Source organism: Coenobita brevimanus, chromosome 60, assembly GCF_032717465.1.
Source record: "Coenobita brevimanus isolate Jiangsu-jjx chromosome 60, ASM3271746v2, whole genome shotgun sequence".
In the NCBI taxonomy this organism is placed as follows: Eukaryota; Metazoa; Arthropoda; class Malacostraca; order Decapoda; family Coenobitidae; genus Coenobita; species Coenobita brevimanus.
In genome coordinates, this window is record NC_137013.1 from 40,426,110 (window position 1) to 40,447,860 (window position 21,751).

The window sequence follows — 21,751 nt, forward strand, 5'->3', positions numbered from 1 at the left end:
AGCAAAAGCATCACGGGCCGCGCCAGAATGCCGCGTGTCATCCAGGTTAAGCCATGCAGTCCATACTCTGAGGAAGCTGAGGAGGACGAGGAAGAGGAAAGAGAGAAGGAAAACACTGGAAATATTAGCAAAACTCCTCCCGTTCCTTCGCCCCAACTAATCGATATTGACGGGAAAGATGACGGGAAGAAAGTGTTGAAATCAGTGCGTTCCCGCTCGCTTGAACGCATGCCAATCAGTCAACCAACGGTGGGGAAAATGACAACAAACACACACTTCGACATGGTCAAAACTCACTCACTCGGTTCACCTGACCTTGCTCCTGTCTTCACAGCCACCAATAACAACGTCTTCACCACTACCAATATGGCTTTAAATAATATCAACCTTTTCGACCGCAACAATAAGGATATTTCCATGAACAATAACGACCGCAACGATTCACTGAGTCTTGACTTAGATCAAGAGTCACCGGTAAAGAAGCGTGTCAACTGGTAATAATATTTCTTAGAGTTGGCCTTACTGCACAAGGCACACTGAAGTCGCTCCATGCTGACTCTTCTCTTGATTCCTGCATAAACTGATAAATACATGAATATCACAAACACATATCCTGTATTTCCGAGTGGGAGATTTTTGCCCGATTAACTATAATGTGTAGCCTGTCAAAGTTAAGTGTGTGAATTTCCTAGTGTTTCAATTACGATGGTTAAAAACGCTGTCAGTGACCCAAAGCGCGTGCAGGTATTTATAATAATCGGCACTTTTTTTTTTCTCTCCCTCAAGAACTAATCGATTCCGACATCATACATATTCAGTGAGTTAATCTGACGAAATGTTTGGCTTACAACTGTTGAATCATAAAAAAAAAATGCAAAAGAGGTAACTGGCACGAAAGACATGAAGCTGCCAACGAAAGCCGCGTGAAACTAGACTTGGCCAGCTCAAATGACATTTCAAGCTGTCATAGTCAAGTCATACGTCTCGGGCAAAGGCGAGGAATACTAGAACACCACAACTTAATGTGAGAAGAGGACCGGTGCTGTGGTAGCTGCCAATAACAAAAACTTAGTGCACCAAACTACGCTACCTACAAAATATAAGCAACCAGTTGGTATATTCGGAGGTTGCTGTTGCTCAGCTTAATGCATGCTGAGGCATTCGAAAGAACCACTAGCAGTTAGGCTATATCAACTACTCTTCGGTTTATCCTAGGGAGATTTTACATTCATCTACCCATCTCTACACGTTGGAAAAGCGTGAGGATGGGAATAAATCACATACAATTACCCTTATGACGAGGTGAAAAAGTTAACCTTATGGTATAGTAAAAATGTTAATCAACCTTGTGACTTCATAAAAATGATCTTCCTCGGTAAAAGCTATTCTTGGAACGTGGACTGGCTGAGAGTGTGGTGACGCATTATACTTAAATTTGCTTAGAATCGCCTGAATGCACTGCTGAGAAATTTCTCTGGTAAGGGGTCGGAGCTCCGTGATGTCAACCTACACCAGTGAGATGTCAGTCATGACGACACTTTTAAAGCTGTCATCCTCCATTATATTTAAATACCAATGTACCCTTCATTACAGAATCGGCTACTACCCTTGCAATTATTCTCAGACAGCACCTTACACAAAGGGAAACTCATACTTCCCAAGCCGTACTGTAGCGATTCAGTCCTAAATTTAAACGCCAATTTATAATTTAGCCTCACTACAGAGGCTGGAATTGTACGACTTTTCAGCAAACTGTCTGATCCTGGTTGCAAGAAAAAAAATAATAATAATAAAAAATAAAGTTTCACTGGGTCACACTCCGAGAATTTCGGTTTTCATCTAAATTAATGTGTGGCAGTGAGCAACGATTTGCCCACTTTCCAATGAAACAATGTGTCCTGTCTCCAATATTATATACAGTATATACTGACTCTCAAGATCGCACAGTTTGCGGCACAACATGTAAGATCTGAATCAGTGTGACGAGGCCGTAAGTCAAAGAGGGATGATAATGCATGCGAGGATAGGAGGAAAATGGGAGAGAGGGCTAGCTGTCCTGCTGTCACCCTCATGCTAACATAAATAACTCCTCACCCTCAGGTTAACATAAATAACTCTGCAAAACGTACTAGGAAGGACTGTCGAGAGGGTCGCCATGCCAATGTGCCAAATATGCAAAATTCAGCAGGCCGTGAAACACACTCACTCAGCTGACAGGCGAGTGGCTCTCCAGCTCAGGGCCACGTGCTCAGTGGAATGTGAGCTTACAAAGGTACTATGCTTTACTTAGGTATAATTACAAACGCATCCAAAGCAATTACCCATATTGAAATAGTGGAATGTGATCTTTCCCCGGTTATATTGCCACGTGTACAGAATGTTCATTATCCTAGAAATATAATTAGTATATTCCAGTGTAAATTAAATGTTCTGATGTATACAATAGAATTTTAATCACCCTGACAAATCAATGCACGTTAACTGCATTATACATTCAGATTATACAAGCAGGCTACAGAAATTAGATGCAAATATGTTGAATACAGATTTTCCTATATTCCTATATGTTTTGTGTTCATTTAATTGATAGGTTATCATGTATAACGTAACTTTCGAGGTCGTGGAGAGAGAGAGAGAGAGAGAGAGAGAGAGAGAGAGAGAGAGAGAGAGAGAGAGACTAATTCCAATAAACACCAATAAATCTGAACCAAATGCCATACTCCTTCCTTATTCCCCTGAGTAATTAAAGTCACAACACCCCTGCCGACACCAAAACCCGCTCTCTAGGAGGTGATTTACAAGTCGGGGCCGCATAATAGCCACTCCTTCGCCACCACCAGCCATTTTCTCACGACACCCCCTTCCTTGTATTTCCCGCCACTCTGTCAAGCGAAGGTCTGTAATAGTTGGGGTGCCCAGGGACGGAGGGAGGAGGGGATATGATGACAGTAATTACGCTTGGGCTTCAGATTTCTTTAGATATCTACTAAATGTACCCATCTCCAACCCCTGTAGATGTTAAATGAATTTCGTGTGTGTGTGTGTGTGTGTGTGTGTGTGTGTGTGTGTAATTCACCGGGTCGGTCAGGATCACCTGATGGTCGTGATCGTCAGCTTTTACCCTCCCGGAAGGGAGCTGAGAGCTCATATAGTCCGATCTAAGGGCAAGGCTGTGACCTTCACACACGCACACACCCGTCCCCTTGCTCAAGGGGGACAGTAACCACCCACTTCGTCAGTGAAACTTTTCGCAACCTGAGCGAGGCGCGAACTCCCGTCCACCAGTTGGCAAGCGAGAGCGTTACCACTGCACCAGCGAGCGGTGTGTGTGTGTGTGTGTGTGTGTGTGTGTGTGTGTGTGTGTGGAGGGGGGAGGCTGAACACATGGTCCAGCTTTGCCATTTATGCAATTTATGTTGGCTCGTTCACTATACGTTTGCTGGGATAAGGCAGCACAATCTCAGATATGTCATTTTAGTTCACATTCGACCCCCACCCCGTCTTGAGGAATCCTGGGCACTCGCCTGTGATGAATAATAGTTCCTTGCAATGGTGAGGTAGTTATATGACATTCGATGCAACCAAACTAGGCATATTTCATTGTTCAACAACTCACCCCATTCCATTCACTCCCTCCATTTTCCCGTTCAAGCTGTCTACCTGTCCGAACGCATTTCAGTCATGGATGCATGTTCGTAAAGAATGAATCAAAATATAATCAGCAGCATGGGTGGGGCAGCAGGAACACCTGGTGGCAGCGCGCAATGGACTATAATCGCCCTGGTCTCTGACCCCTGACCTTAAGCCGCCAGCAAGCCTCTCTCCCTGTGACTGCTGCTATGCATTCCAGTGTGGAATACAATCCTATTGCATGGATGATACGCAATAAGTTACCTGCGGCACTTGTGACGAAAGAGTTCATAATGGACGAAAAAAAAAAAGTAGCATTTTTCTGCTTAATATTCACCCTAGTTTGGTTGTGAGGCGTTTGACTTCCTAGTTGAATACAATCGTCTAAAGACAGTCAGGAACTAAAGATATGTCATCGTTTCGACAGGGATATAAATAAAACCTGTTATGGGCGATGGAGAGTGCTGGCAGAGACCTTTTTGTGGTGTAGTGGACCTATATTAATTATGGAGACAACAATAACTCGGAGTGTAACCCAGCCACCACAGCGACGTAGGTCCCTGACATACAGGCCAAAACTGAATTAAAAACACCAATTTATTTCACTTATTTTAAAAGAGTCGTATTTTCGTAAACTTAGATAGCATCTTTGTGTGTGTGTGTGTGTGTGTGTGTGTGTGTGTGTGTGTGTGTGTGTGTGTGTGTCATTCACCGGTCGGTCAGGAGGATCACGTGATGGTTTTAGCTTACCCTCCAGGAAGGGTAAGGCAGTGACCTTTCTCTCTCTCTCTCTCTCTCTCTCTCTCACACACACACACACACACACACACACACACACACACACACACACACACACACACACACACTTGCTCAAGGGGGACAATAACCACCCGTTTCATCAAACTTTTCGTATCCTGAGCAAGGCACGAACCCCCGTATTAACAGATGCCAGGTAAGAGCGTTACCACTGAACCAGCCAGCGGTGTGTGTGTGTGTGTGTGTGTGTGTGTGTGTGTGTGTGTGTGTGTGTGTGTGTGTGTGTGTGTCTTATTTTGCATATATATTAACCGTAAAACCTCGGGGATGACTAATGTTTTACTATAAATACCGCCACATGATTTTACTCTCCAGAAGAAACCTCTCAACGGTAGAGTATTAATACTGCCACGTATATCATTTATATTGTTTAATTTTGACACAGTCTACATACTTAACTATAAGGGATTACTGAATTGCCACATACATAAACCGGTACAAATGATTTACCAGGGATCCTCCTTACCCACCAGAATACAGACCTACCGTATTGACCACTACGATTTCTCTTCACGAAACAAAACTCAGGTGTTAATCTAAAATAAATTCCAAGGTGTAGCAAAAGCAGAGAAAGGGATACTCCAGAAGGTTTTGAAGCATCTGGAAAGTGGAATGTCTCTTACTTGGACAAAATCATCCAGTGTTTGCGTGTAAAACACCAAAGATCAGTAACCACAGCGTAAGGGCCAACCACTTCACTATCATTACGTATTTTAAAATTTATTCTTGGTTCCTTCAGACGAGTTTAATCAGCTCGAGACTTCAAATTGGAAGGATTAGACAGATAAGTCTTGCTTAACCCCCATTATTACTACGGTGCTCTCTTAATTTGAATAACATCGTCTAGAGACAGCAAACATAATATACAAAATGCGTCCTTAAGCAGAATTACGAATACGGCTCAAGCAGTCAACATAGTAAGTATCGCTGCTTGTGTATTCGATGAAATTGGTCTTGAACTGTATTCCATTTGCTCCGGTATGCAGAGTTATTCAAAACAACTAAATTATCGGGGTGATGGTGTATCATTTTACTTCAATGGGCGACTAATACGCGGTTACTGAAGATGACCGTGAAGTTCGTTCGTATCGTCACATCGATTATTAAGGCTCCAACATCCAACATGATTGGATGGGTCGGCTTTGGTCATCTAATGGCGGCTCTCCACACGGTTAGCTCTCTGGCAGTCTCCCTACTCGGTCCCTTATTACTGAGGTCTAACTCTATGACCGTCCCAGGTCGTTTTCGGTCTGCCCCTCGTAATCCTACCCAAGACGTTCACACTTTTCATCTTCCGTACTCAACTGTCATCCTCCATCCTCTCAACATGCCCAAACCATTTCAATCTGCTCCTCCTCATCACAACACCCATTCCAGTCTCATCCTTCCTCTCAACTCAATCGCAATCCTAGCCCCCACCCCCCGGCCTCGAATTCAAGGACGCACTACCAATCCAATTAATAATTTTCTGACCTTTTTGCCGTCTTCCAAGATGCAAGAGGAGAGAGAGGGTGAATACCCCATGCCAAGACCAATGAACCATATAACTCGGCAAGGCGAGGAAAGATCGACTCACCAAAATTACACTACTCTGGTGCGGGCACGAACGGCCAACCATACGATCGTGAAGCGCTAGTTACCACTCAACTCTTCTGGCGAGAGAGAGAGAGAGAGAGAGAGAGACCTCCGGCATTTTCAGTCAGCCACTTCCCTGTGATGCGCCTTCTCCATTTTGGGACAGAAAACTGGATACGAAACAGCTGAGGTGGTAAAACACTGTATGTGATATCAGATGAGAGTATGCTGTGCTAGTTTACTGTGTGTGATGCTGTGACATTATAAAATAAAAGGTGACAGTAAGTGGTGCTGTGTGACAATTATTGCTGATCAAACCCACTCTGTCTGGCCAAGCAGACCTATCAACCACAGGCAAGCAACTGCTCATACAGGGCTTGTCAATCAGTGCTGTGCCACTTGATAAGGAAATATGATTAATAAACAGTGACACGAAGGAAAGGGAGAAATAGGAAGGGAGGAGGGCAGACACAGAGACAGAATGATAATGCAAAAGCGAAGGAAGTAGGCAGCACTACATCAGGTGAGTGGATGATGTTTGCCACCACCTATCACCACAACATAACAATATGTGGTGAATGTGATTGTGCTGTGACAGTAAGGAATGTCAGGTGACAGTATATGGTGCTATGCTGAGATGCTATGACAATATGAGATGCTATGGAGCAGTACCAGTAAGCAGAGCTATGTGACTGCAATATATGGTCCCGTGTGACAATGGGGTGCTGACTTATGATGCTATGCGACAGTATGTGGTTCAATATGATATAATGCAGTTCTGTGATAGTATGTGGTGCTCTGCAGCAGAAAATGTTTTGATGCTGTATGTGATGCTGTGTGACAATATACTGTAGCATATGGTGTTATGTGACAATATATGGCACTAAATGAAATGTAGTGGGCCGGAATAAAATGCTATGCTGCAGTGTGTTATGTTATGTGACTTATGTAATGCTGTGTGACAGTTTTGTGGTGCTAACTGAATAAAGTGATGCTGCATCTCTTTGGATTAGGATAATTGCTATGTTGCTGTGTGTTGTGCAATGTCTTATGTAATACTACATGACAGTATGTGGTACTTTGTGGCTAAACTGATGCTGTATCACTTGGATTTAGGATAAGTTTTGGCTTCTTCATCCTACGCATTTTCACAAACTTACTGATGTTGTCTGGAGATCATTTCTCCCGTTTGTCAATTACTTCCAGACCAAACTAATAATCAACCAGAAATTCTGATTTATGATCTTATAAACTTAGAGTAGCACAATCATCCCTAGAAAAACATCCCACAGAAACTATTCTTTTTAGACATTAGAATTAGCTGAGAGGTATATGAGGGAGTGGGGGTGAGTTGGGAGGAGGGTGGTCAAATGGTGGGCGACACAGCGACTTGGAGGCGTTTTGTCTGCGGCCACCCTTTGCGGGATTAGGGCGTCGGGCTATAGATAGATAGATAGACAGATAGAATTCACCCTCCCACAGTGCAAAGTAACCATTACTCTTCTGTACAGACGTATTAAAAGCAATATAATTCATACACAACTCTCTCTGCCCGCACTGTATTACCAACCGTCGTATCATAAGACATTTACTCATTAAATACCTCTCATTTACCACCAGTTAAATATGTGGGTGAGAAGTTGGGAGGATCTGATATATCGTGCATCCTCCTTTAACCATGCATTTTCAAAAAAAAAAATAAATAAAAAAAAAATAAAAAAAAAAAAAAAAATAATAATAATAAATAAATAAAATGCTGAATTATAGAGTGCAAGAGAGTACATGCTGTACATAAATAGCATTAATAAAGAGAAAAGTAGTAACAGAAAAACTGTATACAGAAATGGATTCAACTACCTCTGTTGCATCCTTCATAAATCAAAATATGAAAGAAACCACACTTGTCACTTAAGCAGTGAAGGGTATATAAAGCTTATATGCAATCCATAACAGAACAAAAACCAAAATGCATTTCAACATTAGTGTAAACTCTGATGCAACTGGTACTCACAAAGGGTTTGAACACAAAATACAGTAAGCAGGTGCAATCAGCCAGACATACTTAAACTTTTTAAGGTGGATCACTGGTACTATGAATACAATGAACTTTCAGGCATTATTCCCTGAATGCATTTAATCAAAGTAACTACAAAAATTATTCATAGGTATCTATCTATCTGACTGAACCAGAAAGAATAAAAATAATACATACTACTGGTAGTTTGCTATAACATGAAGAAATACTGAACAACCTACCATTTTTGCACCATCCCAATCATCCAAATTCCATTTTTCATTAATAAAGTGAAAAATCCTAGATACAGGGGTAATAATCCGAATGAAAGCAGAACTTTCAAAAAGATGAAATAAAACATCAGCTTACATACCTATGACGCACCATGGTATCCCAGATATCCTCCTTCTCGGGTGAGGGTGACCGGGAGCGCGAGGAGAGAGGAGGGGTAATGCGGGTAGGAGTGGCAGGCATGGAGATCTCGAAGCAGGGCAGATCAGTAGGAGAGATGACTGTGGACTCACGGCGGGAGGCAGATGGGGGTGCCTCTGTGGGAGATGGGGATGGGGGGGAAGGGATGGGAAGAAGAAGGAAAAGGAGAAGGGAAAAGAAAAGGGGAAGGAAAAGGACAGGGAGAAGGGATGGAGATGGAGAAGGGAAACAGGATGAGGAAGGAAAATGGTGGGGAGAGGAAAAGAAAAATGAAATGGGAGAAGGAAAGAAAAAGGAAACAGAAGAGGGATAACAAACAAGTACGGAGGAGAACACAGAAAGGGGAGAAAATTGAGTAGTGGGCAGAAAAGGGAAACAGAAGAGAGAAGAGATGAGGGGACAGAGATGGAGATTGTAATAAGGCGTGAAAAAACAGGGATACAGACACAGCAGCAAAAATCAAATTATGACTCAGAAATGAAAGGCATAGAAAAAGGATAAAAAGAAAGAAAGTAAGTGAGCATATTTAAGAGAAGAGATGGATATAGTGAGACAAGAATTATATGTGAGAAGAACACAAGAATGAGGGGTAAGTGAAGAAAAGAGATGGAAAGCACAAGAAAGAGGAAATGAAAAACAAAAGAAATATGGCACAGTATAAAGTTATGAAGACAAGTGGAAGATAAAGCACATGCATTAAATGATTAAAAAATTGACCAGAGATTGAATGGCAAGTGAGGAAATGAAAATTAGAAAGTGGCCAGGAGAGGGATGATAGAACAAAGCATCAGAAAGTGAAGCATGAGAAAATAAAAGCAGGTGAAGTAAAGTTCAGATAAAGAAAAAGGGGTCAGGCAGGGAGAAGCAGAGAAACAGTGAATTAAAACAGTATCTGTTATCTGACTGACTGATTTTACCTTTAAGTATTGTTCTATACTACTTGAAGTTGAAAAATTTAGTTCCAATTAATAATGCATGTAAATTATTCCAATATATATAGTCAAAACAATTTTCCAAGGTACCAAACTTGAATACAGTGAGTAAAATACTTTACTGCAGTGAAAGATTAAAAAACCTGAAACACAAACTTTCACCTACTTGATACAAATTACTGTCTACTTCTCTATATTAAATAACCATACTTCCCCAAGCCCATCTACATACAAAAGGAAGCAACACACTGCTCAACAGAACAATTTCCCAATCATCATGACTTAACGAAATCACATAACATACTGATGGATAGCCATCTCAGTAATCACACTCACACACACACACACACAGCCTAACATACAAGTGTCTGTAACAAACAAACAAACAAAGGGAACTTCAGCATCAGAAAATCAAACCACATGTCAGGGAACCCACATAAAAATATATAAAGTACAGTACCACAGAAATTCATCAGTGCTTTGACTAACGCTTCTGTCATTCCCTGTTAGATAAGCTTTTCTCTCCAAACACAGCTGGGTATGTACAAAGCCTTTTAAAAAGTCTTGCAGATATAATAAAGCCAAAGCCAAGACATCAGAGGTTGCCAATGATTATTAATCTCAGACACCACACAAACAGGTGTTGGGTGTTACTCTGTCAATAGGTTTCACTGTTTCTTGTTCACATACAGTTTTGAGAGGAATTACTGTTTACTTTCTAATTCATTAGCATACCTAATAACTAATGCTAGTAACAGTGTTATCTTGGAGTTTTACTTTGCATTATTACTGCTATTAATGCAATTACATGAATTGTATAATGGTTATTCCTCCAGAGCAAAGCTAAACCATGGGGTCATTATAAATACTGTACTACAGTCAACCACATCAGCTCTCACTTCTATGAATAAAGCCAAAACCCATTATAAACAGTGCAGTGAAACACATACTGCACTACTTACATTTCAGTGCCCACATTTCTACTATACTACACTGCAGTACAATAAAACAACAGAAATGTGAAATATACTGTAGTTACTTATTACTGCCACTCATAACCAGAAAAAAATATATATTTTACAGAATACAACACCATAAACGGCTGGTGAGTATTAATAAAAATTACAGCAGGGTCTCAACATTTATGTATAGTTGCATTTATCACAAAATGAGCAGCAAAGCAGAAAATACTGCTCACTTCTATGATATTCACACAAAGACACTTCCAATGCCACAAATATGTGTGATGGAGTGTGCAAAGAGTTATTTCTTGAGCCCTGCGTGCTTGTACTAAGTATGATATCTGTGAAGAGCAAAGGGTGTATAAATGCATAATCAGATTAGGTGTATGTCATTCACGTACAGGTGGATGGTATTCATTTGGAGGAATGAGTGGACTTCAGCCATAAGTTTAGAACAAAATTAACATTTTTACCAAAATATCATTTGCATAACCTTCCCAGTACCCAATCATCACATATGTTGTGATGCTGCTGTATACAAACAGTAATGTCACACCTACATGCAAATATGTAGGAAAACATCTACTCACTGGCCAGTACAAGTACTTCGATGTCGTTAAAAACAAGCTTTTACCAAGCCAAAAACCTATTATTTCTGTTAGGTGACTGTGAATGCATTTTAATGAAAGGAGGCCAATCCTGTGCACCCATCACCACATACTATACAATCACAGTGAGTGAGGAACCTGTCTCATAACACCCAACATAACTGCAACTCTGTTGTGTTTGTAATATCATATAAAGTAATAACAAGGACTAAGGCAAACCAATGTTGAACTTCTCTCTCTATTCATGTTTCTCTCATGCTAACCCATTCCTTACACTGCTTCATTCTGTATTGACTACCATGTTCTGTGAACACGACAGATATGCCTATAGCCACATGGGTGGGACATCAGGTAAAATAATGATGATGATGGTGATGACGATGATGATAATAATAACAGTAATAATCCATCCATCCATCATGCAATCCTATGCCACCTTATTAGAAGCATGGAAGACCGGGGCTAGGCAAGTTGGCCCTGAGATTTAAGATGAGAGTGACAAGCCTCACTCATCCCAGAGTGGCAGTATGTGAGCAACAGACTCCATCCACCCCTTGGATATAAACCTACACAGGCTCAATCCACTTGAAGCACCTTAATTACTCACTAAACCCCCAGGTGCCATAATTTGGTTATATGGTTACCACCAAGCATAGTAAATGGTTTCCTGGTGTATAGGAAACCATCTGGCTTGTCACTCAGTGTAGGGTCACCCATAGGCAGAAAGAAGAGGAAAGCGTGAAGGAAAGAATGACAGAAGAGGGAGTGTAAAGTCACCTGTAGGCGGCAAGATTAGGAATGAATGAAGGAAAGACAGAAGAGGAGGGAAGTGAGGATGGGGCAGACACCCAAAGCAGCACTACATCGAGTGAGTGGATGGTGAGCACCCCCACCTACCACCAATAATAATAATATAAAAGTCTTTACCAAGCCAAACCTACTACTCCTCTGTTACAAAGCTGTGATGGAAAATAAGGTGATATGACGTTCTGGTGAATTGGAAAATAACTTGAACTGGCGATAGAGCTTAAGCACTATACTTGGGTGTAGTGAGAGAAAAGAAAGGTAAATGTGTAAAGGAAGTGGAGGGTTAAATGGCACAGAAAAGAAGGTGGCTAGTGCTATGAGTCTTGATATGAAACACAGCTCTGAGCATGGCACCTGCAAGAAAACTACATGACGGAATTTTAATGCCCACATTAACATAGGAGTGTGAGACTTTCAAGAGACATGAAAATGAAAAGTAAAGGGTTAAGAGTAGTGGAGGCAGTATTACTGTATTAATGAAATGTATGCAAAGTTGATAGGGTAAGAAATGATATGATCTGTGAAATAAGTGATGTAATGGAAGTCAGGACAATTGTGTAGATGAGCACCCTTAGACGTTATGGTGATATCGCAAGAATGGGCATAAATAAGGTGATGAAAAAAGTGTATGTGAATGAATCTGAAGGTATGAGAAGGTGTGATCAAAAGAGGAAGATGGAAAGATATTGCAAATGACTACATGAGAAAGACTGTGGTGGAGGTTGAGCTTGTTGGATGAATTTTGTACTGAGGAGTGAATGGATGAACTTCATATTGAGAAGTGCATGAGAATGAATATCGTACAGAGGAATACATGATAGGTATTTTGCATCCCTTGTTAACCTGATACTGGTCAGAGTAATGTAAGTGCGCAGAGCAGATGACTGGTTGATGAATAAAAGCACAAACGCAGAGATACACAAAGTATAACTCACTAAGAAAACTGAGGTGAAGCAAATGTGTGAAAGTTAATAAAGAGACTGGTTCTGAACTGGCTTGTCCCAATCGCAGCTGCTGGTATACAAATGCAAACCTTTAGAAAGTCTGAGCATAGAGGAGTCATGCCACCTCTCACCTCTAACTTAACAACTGTATTCTTACAAATCTCTCGCCCTAACTGCACTTGTGTATGTAGCGCTTAAAGTGACAGTTTGTCCCCCTTCCTTTAAGAAATCATAACAGCCTACCAGGAAAGAAAAGCTCTTACTGTTTTTGGCATACCAGTAAACACTTTATCCACATTCATGTAAATGGAAAGACTACTACTATATTGGCTACCCAACATCCTCCTGTCATGTACTATAATCTTTTAGGCCTTACATTAATCACACGCAATATGCAGGTACTCCTCGCTTAACAAAACTCCAGTTAACACTATTTATATTTAACATTTCAAATGGTGCTGGAAAAGACATTTTCACATGGTGGCACCATATAATAGCTGCAGTTTATTGAGTAAACCTGAGTGCTGCTTGACCTGGTAAGTCCTCGACATCATAATATCTGAAGTGTCATATAAACTATGTTTATGACTGATATTTATCTGCAACAGTTTACAATGGCAGTACCTGGTGTTTTGGGTGCCTATGGACTTTACTTAGATTGGGCTTAGATGTACGGTAAGGATTACTATCCCCCACAGGGTCAACTTTATGATTATCACCAACACATCCCAATCAAATTCATTAATATTATGACAGGAGCTGGTGAGGGACACCTTCACAAAGTGGCACTGATAGCTAGGCAATTCTCTGTCTACCTATCTATCTTTAGCCAAATGCCTTGATGCCATAAGATGTGGCCCCATAAACAGATGTCCCTTAACTCCCTCCTAATCCCTTAAAAAGAGAATGATGAACTGCAGGAGTATGACAACTTCAGCCAGCAGTTCATTGGGTTCATGTTTAGATGAGCCTCGGATCACAACTATGATAACATTTTCGCTTGACATTCATTTAATGGTATGATAAGGTTTGGCAATGGAAACCTATCATTAACCAAGGGATGGCTGTACTATTTTCACCTGGCAGTTCACTTTCACATGCCATGGCTCAACCAACATAACATCAAGAGGACATGGGGTCAGTTGCATGAACTATAAAAGCCTTGGCCCACATCCGAGAAGTGTGAAGAGAAACATCAACACATGACCTTTTCTATTTAAAGCAAACACTTCCAACAGTAATTCAGTGTTTTACCAGTAGCATCCCTATTCCATATAAATATAATGCTCTATTTTATCTTCTTCCTAGGCATTTCCAACATATGTAATTATCAATCAAGCTCTTCCTCAAATCACCCAAATCTCACCATTGACCTTCCTCTGGTATTCTTTATCCTTCAACCACTTTCCCTCCTTCCCTTTCAGCATATGAATATCAATTTCTGCATATTCTCATACTCTGTGTCTCTTTCATTTATATGGAATCAAACATTCATTAAACTATTTTTCAATTCAGTAAACCTGCCATTAGATTAAAGATGACCTCACTTTATAATTTAACCTCTTCAGTCTGCTGGCATAATTACTTTCTTTTCAATCAAAGGATGTCATCAGATGATTTTACTCATGATTTTTTTTTTAACTGAAGGGAACTGAGATAACCTTCATTACTCCCTTCAATTCAAAATCTCTACTAATCTGAATTAACAAATTTCTGGAAGTAGTGTGAACAAATTACAAAATGAGTCACCAAATTCATGGGATCAAGACAGAACAGACAAAACAATCTAATACCCTCACAAATTTCTAGATGCAAAGGACATTTCTACAGTGATTCAAAATTAACTACCACACCCTCACAAAAATAATCCCACAAGTAATGTACTTTCTCAATTCAACACCACTATGATGACATCTATATTTACTTTTTTCTTGCCAACCCCAGACAATTTTAATCAGCTTATTGAGACATTTTTTACTGGAGGTGTTAGATATACTGAGAGCTTTCATTAATCCTTATCGTCAGCTAAAAAAATTAGGTACCTGAGTCACAGTTTTCTCGGCAATATACAGCTTCAAAAGGATCATTACAGCTGTTGCTGCTTGCTTTCCTTTGTATCCCTTTATACTACAATGATGAAGTCACTCCTAATATGAACAAAATCATCTTGCAATAGCCTAAGGAAAAAAAAAAAAAAAAGTCACCATAGTAGTGTTAAAGAAAAGCAATACACCTATGTTTTACCCAACAACCCTTTGAGTGCTGGAGGGTTCTCTCAGCTCAATAATACCTAATTTCTGGAAGGTACTAAAGGGTTGCCCAAGATAGATTTTAACCCTCTGAGTGTTGAGCTAGTAAGTTCATCTGGTATACAGCCAAAGTAATTACCCATGAGGCACAGAGTACTGAAGGGATTACCTCTCTCAGTTTCTCATGACACTCTCAGCTTTATAAAGAGTTATCTGTATTATACTACTAGTGTTGTGTTTATCTTGAGAGGGTCTGTAATAGGTTACTGAAGTTTGTCTTGATAATGAGAGGGTTACTGGTGACATTAATAACACTCAGGCTCCTTTGACTTCAATTAAATCACCTAGCATTAGCTGCAACAGAATACAACAGCTCTCTTGACCATGAGAGGGTTAATCCTAGAACTACCATAGTTACTGCTCTTTGCATGCATATTATGCAAGGAAACTCTACATGTGCTGTATTTCTTTTTGCTTTGAATCTTCCTTTGTAGAAATGCTTCAAAATGTGATGAAAAGAAATTATATTCCAATAGATAACTGCTATACAATGGGATCTCCCAATATGTGGCATTTCAATATACCAAACACCTAATACATGAGCTTGACTCAGGAAAAAAAAAAAAAAATAATAATAATAATAATAATATGCGAAATGCCATACTAATATGCGAATTTGTTGTCTGAAAGCAAGGGAAAAGGGTGTTCTCACTCAAAATGGTAGTATCCAATGACACCACCAGATGGCTGATCATTTTCCCACCCTTTCCCTCCTTCACAGCATCTCTCAAGTCAAGTCTCAAGACTCTCAGCCTGTGTCTGTCTGAGCCGTGCTTGCATACTATGGTGCTTTTAGCACTGTACAAGACCCGCTCTTGTTCACCTGTTGCATCATGGCCGAACTGCTTCATTCCATGAATAAGAGGATCATTCTGGAGCTGAAAATGAAGGTTACGGAGTTGAATAGGCAAGGTAAAAGGAACTCAAACACTGGACGTGAACCTGGCTTAGGTGAATTGACAGCGAGGAACATTCTCAAGGACACGGAGCAGATTTTACAAAAGTCAAGATTTGTGGAGGCCAGCAAGTGGACGGGTGCAATAATGTTGCTAATCCCGCAATTATACAAATGAAGCACTATCTAGCACACTATATTCACAGTTCTATTATATTTCTTTGAGCTTAAGTCTTTTTAAAAATAATAGCCAATAATGCAGAAGTGATGTACGGTAAATGACAAAAATTGGGTTAGGTGTTGACCACATACAATAAATTCCAATGATTCAAAGGTTTCTAATATGCAAAATTTCCAATGTGCAGCACATTCTGTCGACCATATTCTCACATATTGAGAAACCCCACTGTATTAACTACTATATTCTGAAATATGCATACAGTACTTCTCAGCCACAACACTATTTTTCGAAGAACCTCACAGAATATAACGTTCTGGTTACCATTTCAGTAGGCATTTTTAAGAGATGCATTTAATTTATTATTATCATATGTATAACATCGTGAGTGTTATCCAGACAGTATAATAACTGTTACCACCATTATTTGAGTAAAGCAGAGAACTCTCCATGCCTCATCAAAACCATACTATCACTACCAGCCAACTGTTGTCAGCTTAATTACTATCCAACACAATTTTTATGGGGAATTAAAAGAATTGAGTAACAAAATTAATTTACCCCATTATAATGTAACAATGACCAGCAGTCTACTACAACTTCAACTGTTTGAATAGTAAGTTGCTGACATACAAGCTTCGCAAAACTGTAATCGAGTTGAGAAACGTGTGGGGTCCAGGTGGAAAAGCTGACAAAAGTAATGTAATAATCACAAAAAGGCAGTTCTGTAGTCACCCTTGTTTTTAATGAATTTGTCTCCAATTATGTGGATACAAAAAGCTATGAAAAATACTATTCCCTAAATCAACCTGAACATCCAAATGATCAGTGCAACCATGGCAGACCAAGTATCTCACTGAAGTTTTCAAAAGCATTTGTAAATTACTGGTGGTGCTCCTGAATCTGAACACTAAAAAAATACCTGAAATTTGGAGGCCATGTAAAAGCAACCACTCTTACTGAAGATTTTGCGCAAAATTTATGTATATTTTTCACCTCGTGAACATATGGCCTGGGCCAGCTTGGGGCACACCAGCTCCCATACACACGTTTCTCCCTGAGATGTGTTAGTGGAGCGACAAGAAAAAGCACGGAAACTTCTTATTACTAATGTACCATAGGCAAATCCCAGGGATGATCCAACTCCTTCAGAAGAGAAAAAATAAAAATTACACAACTAATAAAATTTAAAATGATTACTTATCTCTACTATACTTAATGTTTTTCTAATTGTTATCTACTTTTATAAACAAATGACAAAATTTATGCAACTAGATACACAACTACAAAGAGAAATTAGAAGTACAACAGCTCATTTATTTCTGTCTCTCCAGCTACCCTACTTAATTAACATAACCAGAATATCACTGTCCTTTCAAAAGTTAGAGTAGTCTTTATGTAAGCTACAAAACTTAAAATCTCTGCCATCTAGTCACGGATATCTTCAACTTTTGTTATTCACTGCATTCTAATACAGTACAGTCACGGCTCACATAACGCGGGAATCTGGTACACTGAATCTCCCGCTTTATGTAAATTCCGTGTTACATGGCCGTATGTTTACATGTTAAAGGGTTTCATGGTACCAAAGCCAGACCCACATTCACCTTTTGGGGCAATATTCAGCTTTTTTTCCCAGGACATTTTCCCACCTAATAAAAACTTCATTACATACAAACACTGGAGGATTCCTCACTTTCAATGGAAGAGGCTGTGGGCTTGCTGGGGGGAGGTGGGGGGGGGGAATTGGGGACAGGGCAAAAAGAGTGGGGGATGAAGGAGATATTGTGTGTGTGTGTGTGTGTGTGTGTGTGTGTGTGTGAGAGAGAGAGAGAGAGAGAGAGAGAGAGAGAGAGAGAGAGAGAGAGAGAGAGAGTGGGGAGATAGTAGTTCTTGTCTCCCACCCAGTCCCCCAACCCTCTCTCACCCTTGCTTGTCTCCTTCCCCTTCTCATTGCCCTCCCTCACCTCCAATCATCTTCCTCCAAGCCCTGCCCCATCCCCAATTGTCTCCCTCCCCTTCCCCTTGCCCTCCCCCATCCCCTGCTCGTCTCCCTCCCTGTCCCCCCCTACACATCCCCATCCCCAGCTTAGCTCACTACCTGTGTGCTGTCTGTTGCCCCGAACTGCACCACCCACTGCCTCACTTTCCTGCATGTGATGTCTGATGTCTCATTTTTTAGCTGATGCAATCAGCGGTCCATAACTTACCGCGCTGTGTGTTTTCCAACCATAATTTCATGCCTTGTGCCGCGTTCTCTCTACCACTGGCCATGTAGTATGCCTTGGAAACACAAATTGGGGCTTTCCGCCACATTATGCCCATCGTCAACATGTAGTCAGATGCTGTAAAAAATGGGCAGCTTCCTCCAACCGTGTTACTTATTTTTTTTACATTGTGACATTTTTTGGACACAAATGACACATTCCGTGCTATGACTTATTTCATGCTATGTATTCGCATGTTATGTGAGCCGTGACTGCATATAGTTGTGCTGTGGAGGAACACCTTTGTGTGGTGGCATACATTTAGTAATCAATTAATATACAGTATCACCCAATCCTTTCTTGCCATAATGGAAGCAATAAACCCTAACCACCTCTTGGATGTAAACTTTTGACACATCTGGCTGGAACCTTTCCACCCACTAGGCCACTGGGCATTTACCAATAAAAAAAACTATAGAAACTGCCCTTTTTTCCCCTCATATCTGACCTCCTCACCAAAGTCCATGAACCATGGTCAAGCAACTACCTTTCACAAACCAGTACTGTACAGTACCGTATCTGCATCATAATTGGTGAGTCTACTGATATTAATATTTGTCAGGTGTAGTTACAATAGCTACAGTAAAAGAATTAACTTACGGCTATAAATAAAGTGCAGTATTTATCAATTTACATCATTACCTGTTTATAAGAGAAATGCAAAAAATATAAGGTTTTGTGTTAAAATGTCTTCTACCTTTTTTGGGAAAAAAAAAAAAAAAAAAGTTCATTACTTAACTACCAAAGTTCAGGAGATTTTTGGAAAATATCATTTTATACACAGGCTCTACAAGAAACAGTATTTTTCAACAGTGTTAGTAGTTCCCTTTGCAAGAACTGGGGAAAAAAAAAAGAAAGTTAATTTTGTAGGTTCAAGAAATGCATCATCCAGTACAACACAAGCACCTGCAGCTCACAGACAACCAAAGGTGCAAATGAGACAAACTACTTATTTGCACTTCCTCTTTACTGTACTACATTTTCACTTTCTCATATTGTAGGTGGCATATGAGGCATCAGCTCTTCTTTCTTAGCAATTTATTTTTATAATACTTTTTTTTTCCAGGTATGCTATTTATATCTTTGGTATTATTCTTTATAGGCATCACAATACAATAAAAAATCTAGCTAAAATGACACTTATTTTTCATATTCTCAATACAAATTTGGGTTCTACTTCATGTTCTTTCCTCAGTCATGGTATATGCTAACTGCCCCACCACTTACTTACCCTTCCCACTCAAGGACATCATTTATATTTTCATTCTTGCTACCTTCAAACTATTTCACTCAGTTTAGAATGACTTTTAAACTACAAAACGTCTATCACACGGGCCATAAAACTGCCTGAAGGTAGCTCGTACGTTATCAACATTATAATCACCAACTGATGAGGTTTCCTACACAGTTCAAGTACTGTACAGTAAGTAAGTACAGAAGTGAAGTACAAAGATGGCAATGCTCTTGAAGCTCTTGGAGAAATTCAACTGGAAATAATGAACATAATGAAATCATCCACGTACAGTACAGTTTCATACAAGCTCTTGGTAAAATTTGCTTCAGTACTCTCTGGAGTCCATCCACCTTAACTTTGCAGAGATCTTCCTGCTTATACAACCTATTTCTTGATGGTAAAGCTAAATAACACTACATTTCTACATTCTTCCATAGCACTTCTTTGTGACTGGCATCACATTCTAGTGTTAATCTCTTGTTACTGCTGAGCATTCAAGGCAGAGATAGTGCAATTTTATTCCAAGCTGAAGCAGACAGAGTATAGGTTTGATCTGTGAGCTACCGGTACCAGTGCATCCCATCTCAGACAAAGACAACAACCTGGCACCTCAACATCCAATACAGTATTTACAACAGAGTTTGGAACCCAAAACAACCCTGAAACAAACCTCCTCCCAGAACTCCTCCCTCCACCTGCCTTATGTTTAAGTGTAACAGTTTGCGGGCGAGGGTCTTGGCCAGTGGTTCCTGCCTCGTGTAGAAATCTGACAAGGCGGGGATGTGGTGGGCTGTGTTTATGCTAGCAGTGATCCACTACTTACATACCTTTGCTACTATACCTGGTACTGACAAGTTCTTAATACCTGTACGGCACAACAGTCAAGAGCTTATTACTGTCTATAACCATCATTCTTTTAAACACAATGTGTCCAGGTATCTCAAAATGAGCCAATCTCGATTCTGGCACTCCTTTGTTTAATTTTCGCTGGAAAAGACATTTTGCAAACTTTCAAAGTCCTTGGCCCTTTCTTTTTTCACTGAAAAATACATTCTCACAGGGTTGTACCAATTTGTTATGTACTGTAGTTTCCAATGAGGAGGTTCCATGGAACAGCATCCTTGTGTCAGAAAAACACTATATGAGTGTTTTCATTCAACATGGCACAAAAGGAATAAGCTCAAGAAAAACTTCTTAATCCTTGCTGGACAGATTCCACAAAGCTAATGTTTAGATCGGACTTAACTGATCTACAAAAAAAGCATAACTGAAATAAATAGAAATATTCTGTACCACTACATCTAAAGCTGAGTAAATTTTCACAAGCATATAAATAAACTCAATTATTAACAAACTAAGTAATTCAGGTCACGAAAACTGCTCATAAACTATAAGATGTTACTAAGAAAAATAAAACTACTTAGCCAAAAGACATTCTTGACAAAAGGGGCAATAACAAATGATGAATAAAAAGTAGCAAATAAAACATAACACACCTGAAATTCCTTTCTAAACACTTCAGAGAACATTTAACTAGTGTGAAAGTTACCATCACAGGTTTCAGCCTAAATACTAGGGGCAGAATAAATTTATCATTATCTTTTCACTTCCCAGCATTTGCCCTGCATGCCATTTTTCCCTTCTTAAAGGAATTTTTCATTTAAGTACATTATACATAGGGGGGGGAAAAAAAAAAAAAAAAAAAAAAAAAAAAAAACAGGATAGCCTTCAACTTCCAGAAAAAAAAAAACAAGAATCAAAGTCATTTATTCATCTACTTCAACTGCACTGCCTTCACTGAATAAAAGAGAAATATAAATTACAGTATAAATGCAAACATGAAGTCCCCATACCTTTCTCCTCATCCACGAAGAGTGAGCGAGACTTCCGGATGGTTCCCCTCAACATGGTCGACATTCTGCGACGTGCTGGGTCTCGTGTTGTCTTTTGGCTGAACCTTCATAATAGGAAAGCCAACATCAGAAGATGAACCTAGACACTCTCAGGCTCATATGGTTCATCAGCCATATAAAAGTATCTGACATTAAACATAATGGAATACCTGAATTCTCCTGCCCACACGAGGGTTAATGAGTTAATACAAGTACTGTACTGGCAACATCAGCCTTGATACTGGCACATGAAGGT

At 39.9% G+C, this 21,751-nt stretch overlaps 1 protein-coding gene across 1 annotated transcript in view; it reads right to left on the minus strand.

Annotated features, from left to right (window-relative positions):
* The window catches only part of LOC145403244 (putative phosphorylase b kinase regulatory subunit alpha), a 114,981-nt gene that overhangs the window by 42,696 nt on the left and 50,534 nt on the right, over window positions 1-21,751 (minus strand). Inside the window, exons 15-16 of the mRNA XM_080275059.1 lie at window positions 21,457-21,560; window positions 8,409-8,583 (exon numbers count right to left, since the gene is read on the minus strand). Of these exons, the coding sequence (XP_080131185.1) occupies window positions 8,409-8,583; window positions 21,457-21,560 (279 nt within the window). The remainder of the gene's footprint in view (window positions 1-8,408; window positions 8,584-21,456; window positions 21,561-21,751) is intronic.